General features: G+C 46.6%; 1 protein-coding gene across 6 annotated transcripts in view; it reads right to left on the bottom strand.

The window, feature by feature from the left end:
• ftcdnl1 (formiminotransferase cyclodeaminase N-terminal like 1) overlaps positions 1 to 21,215 on the bottom strand; it is a 71,323-nt gene that overhangs the window by 28,006 nt on the left and 22,102 nt on the right. For 5 of the 6 annotated variants that reach the window (XM_080198768.1, XM_080198773.1, XM_080198774.1 and 2 more), the window contains exons 2-3: positions 10,966 to 11,100; positions 10,784 to 10,879 (exon numbers count right to left, since the gene is read on the bottom strand). In XM_080198768.1, coding sequence (XP_080054894.1) covers positions 10,784 to 10,879; positions 10,966 to 11,080 — 211 coding nt within the window. In that variant the 5' untranslated portion in view covers positions 11,081 to 11,100. The remainder of the gene's footprint in view (positions 1 to 10,783; positions 10,880 to 10,965; positions 11,101 to 21,215) is intronic. The other variant, XM_080198772.1, reaches the window with a different exon arrangement.

Genomic DNA, 21,215 nt, shown 5'->3' with positions numbered 1-21,215 from the left:
TGTTGGTGATCTCGACAGCTAAAACTTGAAACTCTCAATCCTTTTTACTTCATCCCCATTGACATAGACAGCGACATATTCTCCACTACCCTTCCTGAAGTCAATGACTGTCTCCTTCATTTTGTTGACCTTCACGGACAGATTATTGTCACCGCACCAATTCACCAGATTCTCCATCTCATTCTTGTACTCTGTCTTGTCATTGTTTGAGATCCGATCCACTATGATGGTGTCATCAGCAAACTTGAAAATTGAATTGGAGGGGAATTTGGCCACAATCATAGGTGTATAAGGAGTATAGTAGGCTGAGAACACAGTCTTATGGGGCACTGGTGTTGAGGATGATCATGGAGGAGGTGTTGTTGCCTATCCTTACTGATTGCAGTTTGTGGGTTAGGAAATTCAGGATCAGTTGCAAAGGGAGAAGCCACTGAGCTTGGAGATGAATTTTGTAGGAATAATGGTAAATTTTGCGTGCAACCTTCCTCCTTCTTCCCTCCCTTTACTGGTTACATGTCAGTTAAGGTTTCTTGATATTGCTGTATTAACATGTATTGACAAAACAATCAAGTGGGCCATATTTTGTTGATGTAAGTAAAGTACATGGGCTCTCACCCATTGGGAGGCTTAGGCTCCAGAAATGACTGACCCCTCCCTCCAACCACCACCACCCTGGAGCGAGTTTTCCAGTCCTTCCAGCTCCCCCCAACCACCTTGGGGCAGATTTTGCAGTCCGGCCAAAGCAATGGAATTTTCCATAGCTTGCTGGCCACACCTTCGGGAAACCAGTCAATGTTGGGCCGCCTTCACTACCAGAAAACCTGGCGTATATCTGCAACAAAGAAACTTAACTTTATCTACCTTGAATGAAGTTACTCTTATAATGAGAAATGGCAGACTGCCTTTTATTTCTCCATTATTACCAATTAGCCAATTAAATTGCAGGAACATGGGGCTATTATTAGTTTGGTCCTGTTGTTTTCTGAACTGTTTCTATCTCTGACTGATTTGACATTACGTTCTTCCTGTACCTTAGCTGACCTCAGATATCTTTCCCTCAGCAAATCGAAGACTATGTGATCTGTTGTCAACAGTGCTCTACGACGATTAAGTAATATTTGCTCCCCATGAATGTGAGGCAATGACAATCACCAAAACAGAGTATCTAACCAACTCTCATATCATTCACTGGCATGATCATCATAGTCAACTCCATCATCAACATCCTGCCAGTCCCTGTTGTACCAGCTGTTCACGGAATTATAGAATCTCTATGGGACTGATTTTACCATTGCAACATGCTTGTTTTCGGGCGCGAAAACATGGTAAAGTCAGGCATGAGGCCATTAACACAACCCCACCTCCATGCCTGCAAATGCCCACTTTACCAAGGCTCAAAAATGGCTGTGATCCACTTCACGCCCAAAACAGATGCAACAGCGATTTAAATGCATTTGCACGCATTTAAATTGAATTAATAGGCTGCCCGGCCAACTTTATCAGCATTTCCCCCTTTACCTACGTGTTTGCATGTCCAGATTTGGTGCAAAACAGATATCCTGGACAAAGATCTGTTTTGGGCGCTCCAGCTTCTGAAGAGGTAAGTTTCAGAGCTTCTAGGGTCTCTCTGACTCAGATCAGGAGGGGGAGGGAGGTGGGTCAGATCATTCTCTGGTTAGGTGAGGGGGAGGGGGGCAGCCTGATCATATTCTGGTGGAGGGGCAGGAGGGTGGGGGGAGGGAGGGGAGGAAGCAGATCAGATGTATCTCTGATGGGGGGGTGGAGAGAAGGAGGAAGGTCATTCTCTGGTGGATGGGGGGGGGGGGGGGGGAGAGGGAGGCCAAATCGCTGTCTGGTGGAGAGTGGGGGAGGAGCAGGAAAGCAGAGGGAGGCCAGATTGTGGGCTGGTTGGAAATGGGGGGCGGTGGGGAGGGCAGAGGGAAACCAGATTGTTGTCTGGTGGGGAGGGGGGGGGGGTCGGGGGGTCTGTTGCCATCCTGCAAGCGATCAGTGGGGAGAAAGGGGGCAAGGGGTTGCGATCGTTCTGGGTAGCGGAGGGGGGTGAGGGGGGACAGTTATGTTGTGGGGGTGAGGTGATGTCTGTGGGGGCAATCATTCACGTTTTTTTGCTCCTGGGAGTGATGTGACAGCAGCGCAGTTTTCAATTTTTTTTCTCACTGCACATGAGCAGTTCAGAGCTCTGGTCATTTCAAGTGCACTAAGCCCCGTCCATAGCATGATTCAGACTGGCGATTTTTTTTTTCAAGTTAAGTGCGAATGGGAGCGCCTGAGAGCAGATTTCCAAGTCGGATCTGAATTGCGCTCAGACTCAGCACTAAGAATGGAAATGATAAAATCAGGCCCTATGACTTTTATTTAGTCTGCACCGACCCACTGACACCCAGTGTATTTACATAGAACATAGAACATAGAACATTACAGCGCGGAACAGGCCCTTCGGCCCACAATGTTGCGCCGACCAGTCTTATTTTTAAAAAAAAAACATTGACCCACTAATCTAAACCACTCCTTTTTCGTCCATAAACCTATCCACCAATCTCTTAAACGCCCCCAAACTAGGCGCATTTACAACTGCAGCAGGCAGGGCATTCCAGTCCCTCACCACCCTCTGGGTAAAGAACCTGCCCCTGACATCCGTCCTATAACTACCCCCCCTTAATTTAAAGCCATGCCCCCTCGTGCTAGATTTCTCCATCCGAGGAAACAGGCTATCACCATCCACCCTATCTAAACCTCTAATCATCTTATATGTTTCTATAAGATCCCCTCTTAGCCGCCTTCTTTCCAGTGAAAACAACCCCAAATCCCTCAGTCTCTCCTCATAGGACCTCCCCTGCATACCAGGCAACATCCTGGTAAACCTCCTCTGCACCCTCTCCAAAGCCTCCACATCCTTCCTGTAATGTGGGGACCAGAACTGCACACAGTACTCCAAGTGCGGCCGCACCAGAGTTGTGTACAGTTGCAACATGACGCTGCGACTCCTAAATTCAATCCCCCTACCAATAAACGCCAAGACACCGTATGCCTTCTTAACAACCTTATCTACTTGATTCCCAACTTTCAGGGATCTATGTACACATACACCTAGATCCCTCTGTTCCTCCACTCTATTCAAAGTCCTCCCGTTAGCCCTATACTCAACACATCTGTTATTCCTACCGAAATGGATTACCTCACACTTCTCCGCATTAAACTCCATCCGCCACCTCGCGGCCCAGCTAGTCTTCCTAACCTTCACATCTTGGGACACTAAGAGGCAATTTAGCATGGCCAATCCATCTAACCTGCACATCTTTGGATTGTGGCCATAGTGCTGCTCCTGATACACTATTCATCATCCTGCCAGAGCAGACCAATTCCCTGCCCTCCATCTCCATTCCAGGCCGATCTTCATGGATAGTGCTGCTGAGCCCACAAACCCTCATGTGACACTGAGTTGGATCAGTACTGTGCCTGGGTTGGGGAGCACAATTGTCTCTGTCCCCCCGGTGCCACATATCAGTGTCCATCTGGACAACTCTGTGCTGCAGGATTCATGCAGCCACTGCAATAAAGATCTGAGGTTCCACGGGGGGTGGGGTCTGAGGTGAGGAGGGTTGGGCAGGGAACGAGGGGGTTAAGCCTGACAAAGACAAGGGTGGCAATATGGAAGGAAGGCTGTGAGTGTATGTTTGGGAGGGGAGAGGAGGGGGGGGTGCGGGGGAGGTGATTGGGTGAGCACTCATAATGGCTGGCAGAAAGGCAAGAAAGTGGATGAAGATGAGCATAGGAAGGCAGATGGAGTTGGAGGGGAGGGAAGGAAAGCTAGACCCTGACAAGGCTGTATGAAATGTAGATGAACAAAGGTGTTAAGGCATACCACATGGTTTACTGGTCAAGGATGGACCTACCTCATGTTAAAATAATCTTTCTCTGCACTCTAGTTATGGCTGTAACACTGCATTCTGCACTCTCTCCTTTCCTTCTCCCCTATATACTCCATGAATGATATACTTTGTCTGTATACCACACAAGGAACAATCATTTTCACTGCATACCAATACATATAATAACAATTAATCAAATAAAAATGAACGCTCCAGAGGAAGTGATTAGAGTTGGCGCATGTATGGATGGGCATGTGATGAACTCGGGGGAAGATGGTCTTAATGATGAACAGACTTCTTCTTGAGGCTGTTAGTTTTTTTCCTCTGGGTTGCTAACATCTTGAAAGTAAACTCTTATGCTTTCAGGGTTTGCCCCTTCATCAGGTGAATGGAGATTTCTGGCCTTAGACAGAGCATATAACAGCATAGACAGTTTACAGATTACTGATTAGAATGCAAGTCTTTACAACTAACCTGCTATTCAAGTCTTAAAGATGCCGACAATGTGAGTGGAAAGAGGTGATCACAGATAAGAGCTTCAGGGATTTGGAAACTCCAGAAAATGAAAATAGATGGGTGACAGAGAGAGGGGCTGGGAGGAAGCAGCCAGTGCAGGGATCCCCTGCGGTTGTTCCCCTCAGCAACAAGTATTCTGTGTTGGATTCTGTTGAGGGGATGATCTACCAGTGGTAAGCCAGAGTGACCGGAGTTTGAGCACTGAGTCCGTCCCTGTGCCTCAGAAGGGAAAGGAGGAGAGCAGGAGAGCAATAGTAATTGGGGACGCAATGGTTAGAGGGACAGATAGGAGGTTCCACAGCAGCAAAAGAGACTCACGGATGATATGCTGCCTCCCGGTGCAAGAGTCCGTGACGTCTCAGACCGTGTTTTCAAGATCCTTAAGGGGGAGGAGGATCAGTTGCAGGTCGTGGTGCACACTGGTACCAACGATGTAGGTAGAAAGAGGGATGGGGATTTAAAACAGGAATTTAGGGAGCTAGGCTGGAAGCTGAAAGCTAGGACAAAGCTTGTTGTCATCTCTGGTCATTGCCGGTGTCACATGCTAGTAAGTTGAGGAACAGGGAGAGAGTGCAGATTAACATGTGGCTGCAGGAATGGTGTAGGAGAGAAGGTTTCATTTACTTGGATAATTGGGAGCACATTCTGGGGAAGGTGGGAGTTGTACAAACAGGACGGTTTGCACCTGAATCAGAGGGGCACTAATATCCTGGGGGGGAAATTTGCATGGGCTCTTGGCGGGGGGGTTCAAACTAATTTGTCGGGGGGGGGGGGGGTTCAAAATAATTTGTCAGGGGGTTGGGAAAATGAGATGTAGTCTAAAAGCCAGTGTTGAGGATCATGGGGTACTGAGGAAGGCACTAAGGTCGCAGGAGTGTACAGGCAGACAGGATGATGGATTGAAGTATATCTACTTCAATGCAAGGAGCATCAGGAATAAGGTAGGTGAACCTGGAGCATGGGTTGGTACTTGGGACCATGATGTTGTGACCATTACAGAGACATGGTTAGAACAGGGACAAGAATGGTTGTTGGCAGTTCTGGGGTATAGATGTTTCAGTAAGAGTAGGGAAGGCGGTAAAAGAGGTGGAGGAGTAACATTGTTAATCAAGGATCGTTTAACAGCTGCCAAAAGGCACTTCGAGGGTGCTCTGCCTACTGAGGTAATATAGGCTGAAGTTAGAAATAGGAAAGGAGCGGTCACATTGTTAGGAGTTTACTATAGGCCCCCAAATAGTAATAGAGATGCGGAGGAGAAAATGGCAAAGCAGATTATGGATAGGTGTGGAGGTCACAGGGTCATTATCATGGGTGACTTTAATTTTCCAAATATTGATTGGAGCCTTTATAGGACGAATAGTTCAGACGGGACACTTTTTGTACAGTTGTGCAGGAGGGTTTCCTGACACAATATGTGGACAAACTGACAAGAGGTGGGGCCACATTGGACTTGGTACTGGGTAATGAACCAGGCCAAGTGTTAGATTTGTTTGTGGGAGAGCACTTTGGAGATAGTGACCACAATTCGGTGTCCTTCATTATTGCAATGGAGGGGGATAGGGACACATGACAGGGCAAGGTTTATAATTGGGGCAGAGGTACTTATGATGCAATTAGGCAAGAATTAGGGAGTATAAGATGGGAGCAGCAACTGTCGGTATGGGCACAAACGAAAAGTGGAGCTTTTTCAAGGAACAAATAGTGTGTGTTCTTGATAGGTATGTCCCTTGCAGGCAGGGAGGAAATGGCCGAGTGACAGAACCATGGTTCACAAAGGAGCTTGAATGTTCTGTTAAGAGGAAAAAGGAAGCGTATGTAAGGATGAAAAAACAAGGTTCAGCTGGGTCGCTTGAGGGTTACAAGGTAGCTAGGAATGAGGTAAAGAAAGGGCTTAGGAGAGTTAGGAGGGGACATGAGAAGTCCTTGGCAGGTTGGATAAAAGAAAACCAAGGCTTTTTACTCTTATGTGAGAAATAAAAGAATGACCAGGGGTGAGGTTAGGGCCAGTCAAGGATAGTCGTGGGGAATTTGTGCTTGGAGTCAGAAGAGTTAAGTGAGGCGTTGAATGAATACTTTTCTTCAGTGTTCACAAAGGATAGGGGCTGTGTTTTTGAGGAGGGGCCATGATACAGGCTAATAGGATGGAGAAGGTAGGTGTTCTGAGGGAAGATGTATTCGTAATTTTGAAAAACCTGAGGGTGGATAAGTCCCCTGGACCTGATGGGATACATCCTAGGATACTTTGGGAGGCAAGGGATGAGATTGCCTTTAGCTTTGATCTTTGTGTCCTCACTGTCCACAGGGATAGTGCCTAAGGACTGGAGAGTGGCAAAGGTTGTTCCTCTTTCAAGAAAGGAAATAGGAATGACCCTGGTAATTATAGGCCAGTTAGTCTTACTTTAGTGGTCGGTAAGTTAATGGAAAGGGGTCCTGAGAGATAGGATTTATGACCATTTGGAAAGATTCAGTTTAATCAGGGATAGTCAGCACGGTTTTGTGAGGAGTAAGTCCTGCCTCACAAATTTGATTGAATTCTTTAAGTGTGTGGACGAAGGTAGAGCAATTGATGTCATATACATGGATTTTAGTAAGGCGTTTGATAAGGTTCCCCACGGTAGGCTCATGAAGATAAGGAGATGTGAGATAGAAGGAAATTTGGCCAACTGGATAAGTAACTGGCTGTCTCATAGAGAACAGAGGGTGGTGGTGAAGGAAAAGTTTTCAGACTGGAGGCCAGTTACTAGCGGTGTACCACAGGGATCAGTGCTGGGTCCTCTGCTATTGTGATTTTTATCAATGTCTTGAAAGAAGGGGCTGAAGGGTGGATTAGTAAATTTGCTGATGACACCAAGATTGGTGGAGTAGTGGATGAGGTGGAGGACTCTTGCAGGCTGCAAAGAGACATTGATAGGATGCAGAGCTGGGCCGAAAAGTGGCAGATGGACTTTAAACCTGATAAGTGCGAGGTGATTTATTTTGGTAGGACAAACTTGAATGAAGATTACAGGATCAACGGCAGGGTTCTGAGGAATGTGGAGGAACAGAGAGATCTTGGGGTTCATATCAACAGATCTCTGAAGGTTGCCACTCAAGAGGATAGAGCCGTGAAGGAGGCTTATAGCGTGTTAGCGTTTATTAACAGGGGGTTTGAGTTTAAGAGCCATGGGGTTATGCTGCAACTATACTGGGCATTGATGAGACCACATTTGGAATATTGTGTTCAGTTCTGGTCACCTCATTATAAGGAGGATGTGGAAGCATTGGAGAGAGTGCAGAGGAGATTTACCAGGATGCTGCCTGGTTTGGAGGATAGGTCTTATGAGGAAAGGTTGAGGGAGCTGGGGCCTTTCTCTTTGGAGCAGAGGAGGATGAGAGGCGAGTTAATAGAGGTTTATAAGATGATGAGAGGGATTGAGAGTGGACGTGCAGAGACTATTTCCTCGGGTGGATGTAGTTGTTACTAGGGGGCATAACTATAAGGTTCATGGTGGGAGATATAGGAGGGATGTCCGAGGTAGATTCTTTACTTAGAGAGTGGTTGGTGTGTGGAATAGACTGCCTGCTGTGATAGTGGAGTCGGACACTTTAGGAACTTTCAAGCGGTTATTGGATAGGCACATGGAGCACACCAGAATTATAGGGAGGGGATAGCTTGATCTTGGGATTGGACATAGCTCAGCACAACATTGAGGGCCGAAGGGCCTGTACTGTGCTGAATGTTCTATGTTTCTATAGCTCATGGCAACATCACCACCTGCAGTTTCCATCCAGGCCACACACCATCTGGAAAAATTTGAATTTTTTACAATTGGCATATGTTGATGGCGTATAAGATTGGATTTAAGAGGAAATCATTTCCCTCGCTTAATGCTCTGCTTTATGTTTTACCAATGGAGAGCAGGTTACTTAGGCACACGAGCAGGATGGAGGTGGAGGGATATAGGAGACTGTTTTAAATAAGGTTCAGGAGCCTTGGGACGTCCCTGGGAATCAACTGATTCCTATGGACCTTCCAACATATTTTCTGGCTCACTTGTTTCACTTGGGGATTCCCTTGAACGTGTGTATAAGGATGTGGATGATACTGAGGTTTTTCTCTTTTAATCCACAGGTGCTTTGGTCCGCCTTGTTGTCCAACAAGGGGCATACACGCGATGGGTCGTACGAGGGCTGCTCTTGGTTGTTTCGAGAGTAGCCTAGGGCTTCATGTCGTTAGTGTACGCTTAAACTGGACCAGATGCTGGGCAACACGACAGGTCAGTGACTATCAATGCTTGCTGTGCAGATACATGGATTTGGGCCAGTGTCTGTGGGAGTTTGCACATTCTCCCCGTGCTTGCGTGGGTTTTTTCCGGGTGCTCCAGTTTCCTCCCACACCCCAAAGATGTGCTATTAGGCTGATTGGTGTAACAAATTGTCCCTAAATTAGTCTTCCCTCAATGTGGAATGCCATAAGCATAGACAAAGGTCATGGGTGGAGGGGGGGACTCATAATGTTAAAATGGCGGGGCAGGCTCGTTGGGCTGAAGGGCCTGTTTCCCAGGCTGTTTTGTTCTTTGTTCTTGGTCATGTCTTACTAATTTGATTGATGTTTTTGAGGAGGTGATGAAGATGATTGATGAGGGTAGAGCAGTGGGTAATGTCTACATGGATTTTAGTAAGGCTTTCAACAAGGTCCCTCATGACAGGCTCAGCCAGATGATTAAGATGCATGGTGACTTGGCTGCTTGGATTCAGAATTAGGTTTCCCATAGAAGTCAGAGAGTAGTGGTGGAAGGGTGTTTTTCTGGCTGGTGGTCCATGAACTAGTGGTGTTCCACAGGGATCCATACTGGAACCTCTGTTGTTTGTGGCATATATAAATGACTTTGCTGAAAACACACATGGGTGGGTAAGTAAGTTTGCAGACAACACAAAGATAGATGGTGTTGTAGAAAGTGTAGAAGGTTGTCAAAGGATACAGCAGGATATAGATCAGTTACAGACATGGGCGGAGAAATGGCAGATGGAGTTTAATCTCGGTAAGTGTGAGATGCTGCATTTTGGGAGATCAAATGTTCAGGGTAAGTAAACAGTTAATGGCAGGACCCTGAACAGCAGTGATGTACAGAGGGATCTTGGAGTTCAAGTCCATAGCTCCCTGAAAGTGTCCACTCAAGTAGATAGGGTGGTAAAGAAGGCGTATGGCATCCTTGCCTTTATTTGTCAGGGTATTGAGGACAAGAGTCAGGATGTCATGTTGCAGCTTTATAAAACTTTGGTGAGACCCCATTGAGAGTATTGCATTCAATTCTTTACAGGAAGATTGTGGATGCTTTTGGAGCAGGTGCAAAAGAAGTTTACAAGGATGCTGCTTGAATTAGTGGCTATAAGCTATAAGGAGACGTTGGACAAACTATGGTTGTTTTCTCTGGAGTGGTGGAGGCTGAGACAAGACCCGATAGAAGTCCATAAATTACGAAAGGCATAGATAGAGTTGACAGTCAGAATCTTTTTCCCAGAGTTGAAATGTGTAATGCTAGAGGTCAAGCACTTGAAGTGAGAGGAGGAAAGTCCAAATGAGATGTGAGGGGCAAATTTTTTTTGATACAGATTGTGGTAGGTGCCCGGAACGTGCTGCCAGAGATGATGGTGCAGGCAGATGCAAAAAGGGCATTTAGATAAGTAGATGCATATGCAAGGAATAGAAGGATATGGACCTCGGACAGGCAAAAGGGATTAATTTACTTTGGTGTCATGATCGGCACAACAACATTATGGGCCAAAGGGCCTGCTCCTCTGCTGTTCAGTTCTATATTCTAAATGTTCTTCATTAACATGACAAAGGTTTTTCAATTAATTTTCATTATGACTGAAGCAATGATTGCAGCCACAATCGAACCTGATTCTTTCTCATGCACTGTCCACTTCTGCAAAAAGCTAAATGTGATGACCCTAATAGTAAATGGTATCTGAGATTGATTTGTCAGTGAATTTTCTTCCCTTTCTCCCTTACCTTCCTTCAGAAATGGCCCGAGGAGATAGGGAATTTACTATGTGGGAATGCTAATGAGACTTAGAGTCAGTTTGGCAGGGTCATACTTCTGCAAGGCAGCTGTACAACCAATTTTTCTTCCTTTCATTCTAACAGCATGACTAGAAATTTCAGGGCCCAATTATTGTTCTATGTTGTAAAATTTCATGGCCCAAATTTTGGCCTATCTTGTAAAAACCAAACTCATGGAGGAAGAGAACCTGACTCAAGCCTGACAATTGAACCTGGGGCCTTATTATGGAGTCAAACATTTGTCTTTGAGCAGAGTATTATTTAGTTACTTCTGGAGTTGATAATAAAAATGGTACTTTTAAGAGCAAACATGTCTACTGTGAATTCTTACCTAATGTCTCAATAGGACCAGCAAGAGTTAAGACAGATCTGTTATAGTCATAATCTGAAAATATATTCAGCACAGTTGTCTGTGTTTTCTTCTGGCCTGCAATCAAGGCACAAAAATGTCTTACAAATATTTCAGGAGTTATACTTTGCTCATAGTTTTAGCAATAAAAAATCTAAATGTACCTGGCTTATCACAGAGAGCAGCTTTAGCAATCGTTTCCACAACATCTTGCTTTCTAGCTTCAGAAACATTCAGCAAACAGACAGCCAGACGGAAACCCAGTCTTGGGGATGCCATATTTTGGTCTGACCAGAAAACTAAAAACAGTAGAATATGAAAATTATTTTGTTTTGATCTCATTTTTGAAATAAATCCATTATTAATGAATTTCTCTTTGTGGTGCTTATAACTGCCCAATCAAGAGACAGACCTAAAATCAGCTCCCTTCAAATGCTGCTACGTAACAGAGATGCACACAGGGAATTTCAAAAATTACTTGGCAATATTTTCTGACTGTGGAAAATTGCCTTGTCTTCACTTTGCACTCTCCTTTCATTAAATAGAGAATAGCACAAATGAACCTACATCGTCTGCCACCACATTTACTTAAAGCAGAGTTTAGGATACACAAGTTAACAATGTGAGCATGAATTGGTGCAGCCGTACTGCAAGAAAGCTGACAATAATGAGCACTGAGGATCTAAAATGAAAGAATGCTGGAAACATTCAGCATATCAAGCAGAATTTGTGGAAAGGGAAACAATCAGGTCAATGACCTTTCATCAGAACAGATGGATATAAAAATCACTGGCATTTGCAATAGCTGAACCTGCCAAAATTGCAATTACCTGTACTACCTAGTAACACCAAACCTACATTGTAGAAGAAAATGTGAAGTCTTCACACTTCAAAGCTTTTATGATCACGCAATATTGTAAAAGGCAGTTGTACTTTTTACAGAAATAATATTTCTGCTCTACTCTGTTCACAAACACACAAAATAAATGACTCTTTAAGACGATAAAAGCCATGGCTATAAATTAAATGATTAGCTTTCATCTTGAACACATAGGGTTGTTACATTTTATGAGCATGCAATGGTTTCACCTTGATTAACAGGGGCTTAAGTACAACCTTTGGAAAAGGAAAACTGGTACTTTAGCAGTTCAGTCATTAAACAGGCTCTTTATTATCTGTTTTCTTGCTTTCATGTGAGTTAATAAACAGTTGAATGCAATAATAATGCAATCAGAGAAAACTGCTATGGTCATTTGTAACTAAGGTTTGAAATGCAACTGAAACTTCAGCAAGTGTTAAGAGTCCATCTCCCATACTATTGCTTATGAATGTTGCAAGGTCTAAGAACATTACAGCGCAGTACAGGCCCTTTGGCCCTCGGTGTTGCGCCGACCAGTGGAACCAATCTAATGACCCTCTAACCTAAACTATTCCAATGTTATCCATATGCCTATCCACTGACCATTTGAACGCCCTTAAAGTTGGCGAGTCCACAACTGCTGCAGGCAGGGCATTCCACAACCTTCCTACCCTCTGAGTAAAGAACCTCCGTCTGACATCCATCCTATAACTACCACCCCTTAATTTAAAGCTATGTCCCCTCATGTTAGCCATCACCATCCGAGGAAAAAGGCTCTCACTGTCCACCCTATCCAATCCTTTGATCATCTTGTATGCCTCAATTAGGTCACCTCGTAACCTTCTTCTCTCTAATGAAAATAACCTCAAATCCCTCAGCCTTTCCTCATAAGACCTTCCCACCATACCAGGCAACATCCTGGTAAACCTCCTCTGCACCCTTTCCAATGCCTCCACATCTTTCTTATAATGCAGCAACCAGAACTGTACGCAATACTCCAAGTGCGGCCGCACCAGAGTTTTGTACAGTTGTAACATGACCTCACGGCTCTGAAATTCAATTCCTCTACCAGTAAAAGCTAACATACCGTACGCCTTCTTAACAACCTTATCAACCTGTGTGCCAACTTTCAGGGAGCTATGCACACGTACCCCGAGATCTCTCTGCTTGTCAACACTACTAAGAGTCCTTCCATTAGCCCTATATTCTGTGCTCCTGTTACTCTTACCAAAGTGAATCACCTCACACTTTTAAAACCCCTAAGGTAATCCCTAGGGTAAGGGGTTTGGATGGGGAGGAGTTTGTTAGGTGTGTTCAGGAAGGTTTCCTGACACAGTATGTGGATAAGCCTACGAGGGGAGAGGCTGTACTTGACCTGGTACTGGCGAATGAACCAGGGCAGGTGATGGATCTCTCGGCAGGAGAGCATCTTGGGAATGGTGACCATAATTCTATCTCCTTCACAATTGCATTGGAACGAGATAGGATCAGGCAGGCTAGGAAGGTGTTTGTCTGGAGTAAGGGGAGATACGAAGAAGTCAGGAAGTTACTTGGACAAATTAACTGGAAAGAGGCGTTCTTAGGGAAAAGTACCGAAGGAAGGTGGCGGATATTCAAGGAATGTTTGTCTGGAGCTATGCATGACAACGTTCCGAAGAGACAAGGGGGTTTTGGTAGGTCGCAGGAACCGTGGTGCACGAAGGCTGTGTTGAACCTAGTCAGGAGGAAAGGGAAGGTGTACAAAAGGTTCAGGGAACTAGAAGAGGTTAAGGATCTTGAGGAGCATAAGGACTGTAGAAAGGAGCTTAAAAGGGAAATTAGGAGAGCCAGAAGGGGTCATGAGAAGACCTTGGGGGGTAAGATTAAGGAGAATCCCAAGGCCTTCTATAAATATGTGCAAGATAAAAGGATGAGAAGAGATAGGACCTATAGAAGGTGAAGGGGGAAAGGTCTGTGTGGAACCAGAAGAAATGGCAGAGGTGCTTAATGAGTACTTTGCCTCAGTATTCACGGTGGAAGCTGATCTGGGAGATTTTGCTACGGATTTGCAGCAGATGGAAAAGATTGAGTTTGTGGATATTAAGGTGGAGGATGTGTTAGAACTTTTGAATTCTATCAAGATAGATAAGTCGCCGGGACCAGATGGGATGTACCCCAGGATACTGTGGGAGGCGAGGGAAGTGATTGCAGAGCCCCTGGCGATGATCTTTGCGTCGTCAATGGAGACGGGAGAGGTTCCGGAAGATTGGAGGATTGCGGATGTAGCCCCTATTTTCAAGAAAGGGAACAGAGATAGCCCGGGAAATTACCAACCGGTGAGTCTGACCTCAGTGGTTGGTAAGCTGATGGAGAGGCTTCTGAGGGAAAAGATTTACGAGCATTTGGAGAGGTTTGACATGATCAGGAATAGTCAGCATGGATTTGTCAAGGGCAGGTCGTGCCTTACGAGCCTAGTTGAGTTCTTCGACAATGTGACTGAACACATTGACGAAGGAAGTGCCGTGGACGTGGTGTACATGGACTTCAGCAAGGCGTTTGATAAGGTCCCCCATGCAAGACTTCTTGAGAAGGTGAGAGGGCATGGGATCCAAGGGCCTTTGGCCTTGTGGATCCAGAACTGGCTTGCCTGCAGAAGGCAGAGAGTGGTTGTGGATGGGTCTTTTTCTGAATGGAGGTCAGTCACCAGTGGAGTGCCCCAGGGATCTGTTCTAGGACCCTTGCTGTTTGTCATTTTCATAAGTGACCTGGATGAGGAAGTGGAGGGATGGGTAAGTAAGTTCGCTGATGACACGAAGGTCGGTGGTGTTGTGGATGGTCTGGAAGGATGTCAAAAGTTGCAGCAGGACATAAATAGGATGCAGGACTGGGCGGAGAAGTGGCAGATGGACTTCAATGCGGATAAACGCGTAGTCATCCATTTTGGCAGAACCAAAGGGATGAACGAGTACACTATCAAGGGTAGGAGTCTTAGTAGTGTTGAAGAGCAGAAGGATCTTGGGGTCCGGGTCCACAGGACTCTTAAATCGGCCTCGCAGGTGGAAGAGGTGGTCAAGAAGGCGTATGGTGTACTGGCCTTCATTAATCGAGGGATTGAGTTTAGGAGTCGGGAGGTAATGCTGCAACTTTATAAGACCCTTGTCAGGCCTCATTTGGAGTACTGTGCGCAGTTCTGGTCGCCTCACTATAGGAAAGACGTAGAAGCTATTGAAAGGGTACAGAGGAGATTTACAAGGATGTTGCCTGGACTGGGAGGCATGCCTTATGAAGTTAGGTTGAGGGAGCTGGGTCTCTTTTCCCTGGAGAGACGAAGGTTGAGAGGCGACCTGGTAGAAGTTTATAAAATGTCGAGAGGAATAGATAGGGTGGATTCTCAGAGGCTATTTCCCCGGGTTGAAATGGTCGCTACGAGAGGACACAGATTTAAGGTGCGGGGAGGCAAGTACAGAAGTGATGTTAGGGGTAAGTTTTTCACTCAGAGGGTGGTGAGTGAATGGAATCGGCTGCCGTCAGTGGTGGTGGAGGCGAACTCGCTGGGGTCTTTTAAAAGACTTCTGGATGAGTATATGGGGTTTTATGGGATTGGGGGTTATAGATAGGTCTATAGATTGGTAGGTATAGATGTGATCGGCACAACTTGTAGGCCGAAGGGCCTGTTTGTGCTGTAGTGTTCTATGTTCTATAATCCCAATTGCCTGCATTTGGCCCATATCTCTCCATATCCATTTTACCCATGTAAATGTCTAATAGCTTTTTAAAAGACAAAATTGTACCTGCCTCTACTATCATCTCTGGCAGCTTCTTTCAGATACTCACCACCCTGTGTGTGAAAAAATTGCCCCTCTGGACACTTCTGTATCTCTCCTGACTCACCTTAAAACCAATACCCTCTAGTTTTAGGCTCCCCTAACTTTGAGAAAATATATTGACTATCAAGCTGATCTGCACCCTCGTTATTTTATATTTTATTTTATTTCACCAAGTGATGTTGGTGACAGGAAACCAAGCTTGTGACATGAAGATAACCAAAGCCAGCCTCAACATCAATGGCGGCAAACAGACACAACGTAAGTTCCAGAACTTCTTGGTCCTCTGAGATGGGAAGTATGCCCTGGGTGTCTGGCGCTGTGAGACAGAAGTGCTAACCACTGTGCCACCGTACCATCCAATATAGGTAAAGCTCAGAAATAGGAAGGGTGTAGTCACAATGTTGGGAGTTTATTATAGGCCTCCCAACAGCCAGCAAGAGATAGAGGAACAGATATGTAGCAGATTTTAGCAAGGTGTAAAAGTAATGCAGTTGTTGCGGCAGGTGATTTTAACTTCCCCTATTTTAACTGGGACTCACTTAGTGCTAGGGGCATGGATGGGGCAGAGTTTGTAAGGAGCATCCAGGAGGACTTCTTGAAACAATATGTAGATAGACCAACCAGGGAAGGAGCTGAACTGGATCTGGCATTGAGGAATAAGACCAGCCAGGTGGTTGACATTTCAGTTGAGGAGCAGTTCGGGAACAGTGACCACAATTCAGTAAGCTTTAAGGTATTGATGGATAAAGGTAAGTGTAGTCCTCAAGTGAAGATGTTACATTGGGAGAAGGCTAATTACAACAGTATGAACGTTGGACCCTTAGAGGATGAGAGGGGGGACTTAGTGGTAGGGGATGGGGAAATGGCTGAGGCCCTGAATAACTTTTTTGTTTCAGTCTTCACGGAGGAGGACGTGAATAATTTGCCAGATGTTAGCGATGGAAAGATGGTAGGAGGGGAGGGCCTGAATGACATTATTGTTACTACAGAGGCGGTGCTCGACAGACTGGAGGGACTGATTGTGGACAAGTCCCCAGGACCGGATGGAATGCATCCAAGGGTTCTGAAGGAAATGGCAGAGGTGATAGTGGATGCCTTGGTGATTATTTTCCAAACGTCGCTGGGTTCCGGGGAAGTGCCGGAAGATTGGAAAACGGCAAATGTTACGCCGTTGTTTAAGAAGCGTGGCAGGCAAAAGGCGGGGAATTATAGGCTGGTTAGTTTAACGTCTGTTGTAGGAAAAATGTTAGAATCCGTGATCAAGGAGAAAATAGCGAAGCATCTTGAGGAGAATTGTTTAGTAGAGCAGATGCAGCATGGTTTCGTTAAGGGGAAGTCGTGTCTGACGAATTTATTGGAGTTCTATGAGGATGTGTCTAGGGCGGTGGATAGAGGAGAGCCAGTGGATGTGGTCTTTCTTGATTTTCAGAAGGCGTTTGACAAGGTGCCTCACAAGAGGTTATTGCAGAAGGTCAGGGGGCATGGAGTTGGGGGTAGGGTGTTAGCGTGGATAGAGGATTGGCTGTCAAATAGCAGGCAGAGAGTGGGGGTTAATGGGTGCTATTCGGATTGGCGGTTGGTGACTAGTGGAGTGCCCCAGGGGTCGGTGCTGGGGCCTCAGCTATTTACCATTTATATAGATGATCTGGAGGAGGGAACCGAGTGTATGGTGTCGAAATTTGCTGATGACACCAAGATTGGTGGAACGGCAAATTGCGCGGAGGATGTGGAGAGTCTGCAGAAGGATCTAGATAGGCTGGGCGAATGGGCCAGGAAATGGCAAATGGAATTTAATGTTGGCAAATGTGAGGTGGTCCACTTTGGTAGGAATAATGGTAGGAAGGACTATTACTTACATGGCGAAAAACTGCAGCAGGCGACGGTGCAGAGGGACCTCGGGGTCCGTGTGCATGAGTCGCAAAAACCCAGCCTGCAGGTGCAGCAGGTGGTCAGGAAGGCGAATGGGATGCTGGCCTTCATAGCGAGGGGGATTGAATATAAAAGTAGGGAGGTCTTGCTACAGCTGTATAGGGCGCTGGTGAGGCCGCAGCTGGAGTACTGTGTGCAGTTTTGGTCGCCGCACTTACGCAAGGATATTTTGGCCTTGGAGGGAGTGCAGAGGAGGTTTACTAGGCTGATACCGGAGTTGAGGGGCTTGAGCTATGAAGAGAGGTTGAATAAACTAGGCTTGTACTCATTAGAGTTTAGAAGAATGAGGGGAGATCTCATTGAGACGTATAAGATGATGAATGGGATGGATAGGATAGAGGTGGAGAGACTCTTCCCGCTCAGAAAGGACAGTAGGACTAGAGGGCACAGCCTCAGGATAAAGGGGGGGCGGTTTAGAACGGAGTTGAGGAGGAACTTCTTCACTCAAAGGGTGGTGAATCTCTGGAATTCTCTGCCCATTGAAGTGGTGGAGGTTGCTTCGCTCAATATTTTTAATACGCGGGTTGATAGGTTTTTGACAGGCAAGGGGATTAAGGGTTATGGGGAGATGGCAGGAATGTGGAACTGAGCCACGACAGATCAGCCATGATCTTACTGAATGGCGGGGCAGGCTCGAGGGGCTAGATGGCCTACTCCTGCTCCTATTTCTTATGTTCTTATATTAGGCAGGAACTGAAGAATGTAAATTAGGGACAGATGTTTGAGGGCAAATCAACATCTGGGATGTGAGAGGCTTTCAACTGCAAGTTGCCAGGAATTCAGGACTGGCACGTTATTGTAAAATGATGGACAAGCGTAGCAAGTTTCAGGAATCTTAGATAACGACAGGTATTGTGAGCCTAGTCAAAAAGAAAAATCATTTGTCAAGGCTTGGAGGCTGGGAACACACAAAGCAAATGCAAGGAAAGAAACTTAAGCAAGGAGGCAGGAGAGTTAAAAGGGGTCACAAAGTCATTGGCCAGCAGGGTTAGGGAAATTCTCAAGAGTAAAGAGCAAGAGGGTAGCCAGGAAGAAGGTTGGCCCACTCAAGGACAGGGGAGGGAATCTATGTATGGAGCCAAAGGAAATAGATGAGGTATTAAAAGAGTACTTTAGTTAGTATTCACCAAAAGAGAAGGACTTGCTGAATAATGAGTCTGGGAAGGGTGTGTAGATAGTTTGGGTCACGTTGAGATCAAAAAGGGGGCCCTCAGCTGGTGTACAAACAGAAGACGAGTGCACTGCAGGACCTGCAATTTGTTGGGTCCTGTGGCGTGTACGCAAGGTCACAGATCAACATCTGTACAGACCTGGACCATGGCTCTCTCTCCTTCTACTCACTTAAAAATAAAGATGTGGGATCCACCAGCAGTTCCTTATGCTGTCTCGGATCCATACAGCATCCAGAGAGCATCAGTGCCATTGTCCGAAATTGCTACACTTCCCTTTTCTCTCCGAATCCATCCAGCAAGGATGCCTTTAGAGTTTTGTGGGAGAACAGGCTGCAGGTCAGCTTGAGGGTGCCGGTAGTTTTGACATTCCTATCAGCCTGGAAGAGCTGACCTGTGCCCTCGACAGCCTCTCATGCGGAAGAGCCTGGGACTGGATGAGCTGATGGAGTTCTTCAGGGCATTCGGGGACGTCCTGGGAATGACGACATTCGGTGCTGGGGGTGAGTATTGCAACTGGGGAGATGCCCCTCTTGTGGTGCAGGACCATTATTGCCTGCTGCCAAAGGTTTCTTCGCCACCCTGAGGGCTGGCACTCAGTCTTCATCCTCAGCACGGACTCTAAATTCTTTGCCAAGGCACTTTCTTCATACCTTGGCACTGTGTTGGATGACATGATCCACCTTGACCAGTCCTACACGGTCCTGCGCTACACAATCCATGACAGTCTCCATCTGGTCTGGGACCTAATCCTTCACTCAGTGGGCTGGTTTGTTGAAACGCCTTCCTGTCCCTTGTCCAGAAGAAGGCATTTGACAGTGTGGTTCATGAGTAACTATTGGGGGACTCTGCAGGCATTCGGGTTCGTGGCGCATTTTGTTGCTCAGATCAAATTATTGTATGCTGCCGCAAGTGTCTTGTTCAGGTTAATCAGCTGGTTAATGCACTCGGAGCAGTCTTGTACAGCCATTCAGGCGAGCAGTGACCTTGGCCTCCAGCTCTTGCCAGTTCACCTGCCAGGATTCCTCAGGTGGGCTACGATGGCTTTGGGAGAGGAGTGTGGCTGAGCTGCCCCTTGTCTGGCCCACTGTGTTCCATTTGCATGGGGCTATATTCCTGCATCTTTTGCGAAGAACGTTGTCATTTTTGATCCTGTACGGGCCAGATATCGGAATCGTCCTGTTAGCTTATGCTGATGCCATGCTCCTCACGTTCACAGACCTGGCTGACCTGCAGAGGATGCGCGAGTGCCTACCATGTCCTTTGGCAGGATCAACTGGACCAAATATTCTGGACTCCTGGTGGTTCTGTGGCAAATGGAGCCATCCCGGAGGAGCTCAGCCTTTCTCCTAGAGCAGGACCAGCCTCTACTTGGGAGTCCACATTTGCCCAGCTGAGGAACCCTGGCTGGCGGATTGGCAAGAGCTGGTAAGGTTCAAGACTGCACAGGGTCACTGCTGTGGATCTGAATCTCCTGCTTGGGAGGGCAGTCAGGCTCTTGTGTGCCTTCACACCCAGGTGGTGATCTTCCACCTTTGGACCCTCCAGCGATACCTTTACATTGAGTCCCCTCCTCAATGTTGTGCCCTGGCAACGTATTTCTTCTGTCAAGTGCACAGCCTGAACTGTGATGTGAACTTCCCGTTCACACAACTGAGCGGCCTTCGTGGCTCCTTGCAGGCACTGTCCCTCTTTTACCTTCTGAAAGTCTGGGACACGATCATCGCATGCTGCAGCTCTCCCCCACCTGAAGTGGCGACTGTCGTTCAGAAGACACTGCTCAGAAATCGGCTCCTCCACCAATACCAATTCAGGTGGCTGGTGGAGAGGAGGGTGGTGGCTGCTGGGTGACCAGGTTAGGGATGTGTTGGACGGCAGAGGGGTGGGCTGGGTGACACCCCACAGGCTAGCCGAGCATGACCAATGCTATTCATGACCTTAGAGCAGTCACGCTTGGATCTGATGTCACACACGGGTCTTAAGGAGGCTCAACTGTGCAGTGGGATCCCATCTGAACATATCCCTGCTCAGACAGAATTTCACATGGCCACCCCCTTCCTGAGTCAGGCGCCCCACAGTTTGAGCCATCTCATGGAAATGCCCTCAGTGCCCTTTGTCACTGCACGGAAGGGTTTCCTGTATTGGCTCCTACTGCACACCTTCCAATACTGTATCCTTGCCTGTCACCTGGAAACGTCCAACAATGGACATCTCCAATGGAGGTCCCTCTACGGAGGGATCCTCCCCCAGTACATCGGTTAGTGAACACCTTAGTTCCATTCAACAATAAATAGTACCAGTTCACGGGCTCCCAAGAAACCTGCTCTTTTTGCAGTCTTGTGGAGTCTGTGGACTATGTTATTATTCCCTGTTTTAGACTGCATTCCCTTTTTTGTTACCTGTAAAATCTTGTATTGATATTCTGTCTGCACTACAGGAAGGTATCAGGAAAGGGGGGATTCAGAAGGTGTAGCCACAGCCACAGACTCTGGGTGGGCAGCCCCGATACGGGCTTGAGCCCTTCTTCTGCGGGATCCCTGGATCACTTGATAGAACATTGCTTCTGCAGTGAGCTCCAGAAACTCTGCAGGCTCTCAGCCATGTCCCTGTGACTGGACCCCATTCTCAAGGGCTGCAGCCACAGCCCGCTG

Source organism: Carcharhinus amblyrhynchos, chromosome 11, assembly GCF_965287045.1.
Source record: "Carcharhinus amblyrhynchos chromosome 11, sCarAmb.v2.hapA, whole genome shotgun sequence".
Lineage (NCBI taxonomy): Eukaryota > Metazoa > Chordata > Chondrichthyes > Carcharhiniformes > Carcharhinidae > Carcharhinus > Carcharhinus amblyrhynchos.
This window is presented reverse-complemented; position numbering and strand designations above follow the sequence as displayed.